This window comes from Pan paniscus, chromosome 3 (genome assembly GCF_029289425.2).
Source record: "Pan paniscus chromosome 3, NHGRI_mPanPan1-v2.0_pri, whole genome shotgun sequence".
Lineage (NCBI taxonomy): Eukaryota > Metazoa > Chordata > Mammalia > Primates > Hominidae > Pan > Pan paniscus.
Window position 1 is genome coordinate 119,487,650 of NC_073252.2, and position 6,000 is coordinate 119,493,649.

General features: G+C 44.8%; 1 protein-coding gene across 2 annotated transcripts in view; it reads right to left on the reverse strand.

Moving 5' to 3' along the window:
• ANXA5 (annexin A5) overlaps nucleotides 1–5,201 on the reverse strand; it is a 29,088-nt gene extending 23,887 nt beyond the window's left edge. The window contains exons 1-2 of one of the 2 annotated variants that reach the window (XM_003816418.5): nucleotides 5,000–5,201; nucleotides 4,718–4,761 (exon numbers count right to left, since the gene is read on the reverse strand). In XM_003816418.5, coding sequence (XP_003816466.1) covers nucleotides 4,718–4,726 — 9 coding nt within the window. In that variant the 5' untranslated portion in view covers nucleotides 4,727–4,761; nucleotides 5,000–5,201. The remainder of the gene's footprint in view (nucleotides 1–4,717; nucleotides 4,762–4,999) is intronic. The other variant, XM_063603889.1, reaches the window with a different exon arrangement.
• Nucleotides 5,202–6,000: the final 799 nt, after the last annotated feature.

Sequence of the window (6,000 nt, forward strand, 5' to 3'; positions counted from 1 at the left end):
AAGAGGGAAATGTCAGCGTGACCTGATTATGCTTTGAGCTGTAAAGCAAAATAATTATCAGGGAAAAAATTAGGACCTCCAAGAAGACTGAGGAGTACAAACACATCAGAGGTCAGAGACATGCTCTCAACCCCCAATCCTAACCCTTGCTCTAATCCCAACTCAGAAAAAGTGAATGATATAGTTCAAAGCGTTAAACTCGAACTGGCCTATTGCTTACTTTTGTGTAATTTCCTTTCCTTTTCATGCTCCATCTTACTTGTTTTTGCTTCTTTCCATTTGTCTATCCATCCTACCACCTTTGACCTGTTTCTTAAAATCAAATGCAAGGGAAAAAAAACATCACTGGAGAACAGACTAAGTTGTTTGCATCGTGGTAGAAAAGAAGGTTTTGATAACAAAGTGAAGATTTGTAAAATGATTTAAATTTTTGTTGTGTATTTCTTTAATGCTCTGTTTAATGTTGTGTCTCTTTACCAGTGTAAGAATGACTTCCCTTGACAAACACCAATAAAATGGAAAGTTAAATTGTGTGCTCAAGTTGCCCAAGAATAACTCCAGTGATGTCTTGAGTGAGTTAAAGTGAGCAGGTGGCATTGGCCTCCCATGAGTTCACATTGAAGGTCAGAGGAGAGTATGCTCTTTTACCAAATTGTTCCATTGGGCATTCCATGAATAACACTTGAAAAGTTCTATCCCTTCCAAGACAAGGCTTGATTTCCCCACCTCACTGCAGTTTCACTCCATCATGCCAAACTCTTTTACACCCCTAAGTATTTATTTGCTGTTGTTGCCTCTCTGTATGATGGCTTCCCTCCTTTGTCCCATACAAAGAATGCCAGCTAAGTAACCTCAATTTCCCCTTCTGTGAAACAAAAATAGCAATACCTATTTCCAAAACTATGTTATGAGGACTAATAATGCACACAAAAGACTTGGCAATGCATCTATTATATCAATAAATCTTAGATCCATTTCCCATTGCGCTCATGTTTAACAATACTTGGCACATAGTGAAAATGCAAAAGCCTCATGCATTCATGAATGCATGCATGGATGAAAAAGAGAACAGTTAAGAACTAGTGTCCCACCAGGCGCAGTGGCTCATGCCTGTAATCCCAGCACTTTGGGAGGCCGAGGCACACGGATCACTTGAAATTAGGAGTTCGAGACTAGCCTGGCCAACATGGCGAAACTCCGTCTCTACTAAAAATACAAAAATTAGCCAGGCGTGGTGGCACATGCCTCTAATCCCAGCTACTCCGGAGGCTGAGGGAAGAGAATCAGTTGAACCCAGGAAGCAGAGGTTGCAGTGAGCTGAGATCGCGCCACGGCACTCCAGCCTGGACAACAAAGCGAGACTCCATCTCGGGGGAGAAAAAAAAAACCCAAAAAACTAGTGTCCAAAGAAATGAAGCCAGGAGTATAATTCCTTGCAATTAATCAATTGATGATATGTTTACATATTATGTAAATTAACTAAACTGAAAGACTGGGTCTAAGAAGCACTTAAAGCAAAGGTCTTAGGAGCCCTAATTTTTAAAAAGCAGATGCATTTGTGAAATTTTAGAATAGTATGAAGGTTATATGAATAAAATGTATTTCAGGAATGAATCTATGCTGTAAAAGCACTGTTATATTTTTACCATTTTGAACTTCTAAGTCATTAAAAGAAGAAAGCCGGACTGCCTGCCTGTAACTAGCTTGATCACCTATGTAGGCCTTCCAAGGAGAACTGGATATTAGATAAGGAAATCAGGGTTTGCTGAATGCCAATGAATTGCTCAGTGGCTTGCAAAGCAGCCAAGTAGTTTTTGATCTAGTTCTTTCTCAGTAGCCAAAATGAACTTAAGAGTTAAACAGATAAGGAACCAAGAGAAATCACCAGGAGCAGCATAGGCCACGGGTAAACAGGTAACCCTGATCTAAGATCCCAAAAGTGAACATTAGCTCCAGAGAGACTTGACTTTAAAAAATGAATGGCATGAAAAGATGCAATCAATATCCAGTCAGCTCCTCTGGAAGGAGTTTCATCTCAAATTTATGTATTTACATTTATCCTGCTTGCTCGGCACAGGGCTTTTTAAAATTATTATAATAATTTTAAACCAACCGAAAATATTTCTGATCAAACCTTGTAACTTAAACATATACCATAGAGATAATTCTGATGTTCATGAGAACACTTGGACACAGAAAGGGGAACATCACACACCCACACCGGGGCCTATTGTGGGCGGGGGGGAGGGGGGAGGGATAGCATTAGGAGATACAGCTAATGTAAATGATGAGTTAATGGGTGCAGCACACCAACATGGCACCATGTATACATATGTAACAAACCTGCACGTTGTGCACACATACCCTAGAACTTAAAGTATAATAAAAATATATATATAATAAAAAATAAATAAAAAATAAACAAAAAAAATTCTGATGTTCATGAAGCTTCTAATGAACAATTACGTAGCCTAGCTTTGCCTTCATGACATTCTTACTGCTCAGACGCCGCACCCAACTTTAATACTAAACTTTTTTTTTGAGACGTAGTCTCACTGTTGCCCAGGCTGGAGTGCAGCAGCGTGATCTCAGCTCACTGCAACCTCCGCCTCCCGGGTTCAAGTGATTCTCCTGCCTCAGCCTCCCGAGTAGCTGGGATTACAGTTGTGCACCACCATGCCCAGCTAATTTTTGTATTTTTAGAAGAGACGGGGTCTCACCATGTTGGTTAGGCTGGTCTCGAACTCCTGACCTTGTGATCCACGTGCCTCAGCCTCCCAAAGTGCTAGGATTACAGGCGTGAGCCACCATGCCTGGCCAATACTAAATATTTTAACAAAATGTTTTACTTTCATGATTTCCAAAAATAGTAACAAAACTAGAACAAAATTTAACACTCTGTATCTTTTTTAAAACATTACTTGTAACTTTTATGATTAGTAAAAACTGTAGTTTTGATAGAAAACAGTCTTGGTGTTATATTGTCATAGGGCTCAGGTACATAATTTTATATGCAAACCACCATTCTCCTAGGTTTTCTATACACATGGCCTTTATGATACTAATCATTCCTTGAAATTATTAAAATTAATGTCCACAACTGGAAAATATGTTCACTTATACTATTTGGGTAAACAGTCTACATAATGAAAAGGAATTGATGGACCCTCAGACATCATTGGGGAACTTACAAGAGATTCAAGAAACTGCTAAATGAGCAAAGATAGAGGGAATTATTATTCGATGCTTGTTAAATCTTCATGTACATCACCACACCAGCATATCAAGATAGGAAAAATATTACTCAGGAAAGTTAATTCCACATAAAAGTATCCTTTCTATGGAGAAGAACTTAAACCAAACTTTCCACTTGAAGTAATATGAGAATTGGTTTACTGTAACATTTAAGTGCAAAAGAGGAGGTAAGAATGGGATCACTGTGTAAGTTTCATAAAGTAATCAACTAATCTTAATCCTCCCATTTTCACTTGGAAAGGACCAAGAAACCTTTTTCAATTTTGATAAGTCAATCTGATAAAAAGTGAACTATAAATAAGAGCATTGTTTTAGCAGTTAAAACACTTGTTTAAAAAAAACTATCTGGACTCGGACAAGCCAGTTAGATTGACAAGATCTGTGAAATCAGTTTTGGAGTTTTTAAGCCCTGGTATCTTATTCACTAAAGACTGTATAACATGGTCAATATTTAAAGACCTTAAACTATCTTCTCTTTCCTACATTTTTGATAAACATTAATAACAGTAAAGAAGCCAGGCGCAGTGGGATTACAGTCCTGAGGCCGAGGCGGGAGGATCACTTGAGGCAAGGAGTTTGAGACCAGCCTGGCCAACATGGTGAAACCCCGCCTCTACTAAAAATACAAAATTAGCTGGGCATGGTGGGGCGCCTGTAATCCCAGCTACTCGGAAAGCTGAGACACGAGAATTGCTTGAACCCGGGAGGCAGAGGTTGTAGTGAGCGAGATCACTACGTCACTGGACTCCAGCCTGGGCGATAGAGTGAGACTCCGTCTCAAAAAAAAAGGAAAAAAAAAAAAACAGTAAAGAAAGCCTGTAGTAGATTATCAATTTCTGAAACAGTCCCAAGGCAAATTCAATTGAGAACTCGTTCCACGAGTTCATTGCTTAAGAAAAACAGCGCTTGTGTTTAATGTTTTGGATTAAAAAAAAAATCAGAGCCTACGACCTACAGTTTTAGTAAAACTGGGCTGGGCAACTGGAAAAAGCCAATGCTCAATCACAGTATTAAAATACAGAAAACTTTGCGGAAAAAAAATAAAGGAAGTCGGGGGGCGGGGTGGGGGGGGGGAAATGCGTTCGCCTCACATGACCACGATGAGCTGTTCTTGCTCCGGTTCTAATTTGAGCTACTCTCTGGATTTTGGGGAAGGCCCACTTTTACACATTCACTCATGAAAAGGGAGCGCACACAAATCCGGCCACGTCACCAGCTGCTGCGCGCGAAGGCAGCTTGGCGGCGTCGGTGCTGGTTCCGGAGGGCGCTCAGCGGGAAGAACCAGGACACAGAAAAGGGGGCAGGGAAGCAAAGGGGGAACAAGAAAGGTGGAAGCGATGTCCCCAAAGCAGGTTCCGTTTCCTCCTAAACTTTTTGGCTTTCAGACAAATCCTAAAAGTCCCTCGTCGCAGCATACAAAGTTGTGGGTAAATCCAGCGCAGTGCGGGGCGCACGGCCTTACCTGTGCCATGGCGACTACTCAGGTCAGGGGAAGGTGAAGCAGGACTGCAAAAGAGAAGAAACCTCGGGCTTAGCGCGCCATTTGCAACTCGTGCCCTCCCCAAGCGCAGGTCCGCGGGGACCCGGCGGCGCTCAGACAGCCCGGAGGGCCCCGCCACGGGGCCGACCCGCCCTCTCGCAGCTACCGGGACAGCTCTCGGCCGAGCGTCCGCGCGAATCCAGTGCCCCGCGACCACGCTCTCCTCTCCAGAAGGAGCCCCCTCCCCGGGCTGCGACCACTCACCCAGACTGTGGGACCCAAGTGCCCCGAACCCCCGGGAGAGCGGCGGAGAGCCGGGCGACGGTACGCGGGGCGACGCCGAGATGCAGACGCTGAAGGACCGGGCAGCTGCACCTAGACTGATCCAAGCAACGGAAACGCCAGCGGCCCCGCCCCGGCCCTGCCCGGCTTGGCCCGGCCCACCCCCGCCAGGGCCCCAACCGCAGGCCGGCCGCGCCAGCCGGGCCCGCCCCTGCCCCGGCCTCAGCGCGCCTGCGTGGGTCGCGGCTCGTCCCAGTTGGTCTCCCGCGGCGCGGACTGTCCAGCTGGTCTCGCGGGCCTGGGTGGGGAGCGGCCGCAGAGCTGCTGGAACCAGGAGGAGGCGCCGCTCCCCCGAGGGCCCCGGAGACCTCTTGTCCTCGCGCCGCGGGAAGGGCCTGGGGAGCTGTCCAGGGCTCGGGGTTTTGGAGGTGCTTGAGCCTCCCTGCCCTCTGTGACGGCAGGAACCGTAGCCTCACTTGGATGCTCAACATAGCACTGCGTGGGCGTCTTTTTGGAGGCGAGACAAAATCATCGCAGCTGAGGACAGCGCGCCTTTGTCGATGGGATAGAAAAAACGTGAAAGGAGGGCTGTTTCCCAAGTTGTTTTTGTTTCTGTTTTGTTTTGTTGGTTTTGTTGTTTTGTTGTTGTTTTAATGCCTATTATTGCTTCCTAGATGGCCCTCTCTTAAATGTACAGCCTTCTAGTAGCGTATGTGGGCTATTTGAAAACCTCTGCTTCCAATCAGTTTCTGTTTTCAAAACTAGCCTAGAACTTTAATATGACTTAAATTTGAGCAATGCCTCATATTGGTTCAACATAAAATATATGAGTATATGAGAGAGAGGGGGAGGGAGGGAGAATCTACAGCGTATTGTACTAGCATGGTGCTGTGTTCTGTGAAAGGGCTTTATATGCAAAGCAGCCCCCAAACGCGAAGGAGTCAAGAAACCAAAGAACGAGACAGACAAATCCAGTCTGTAGG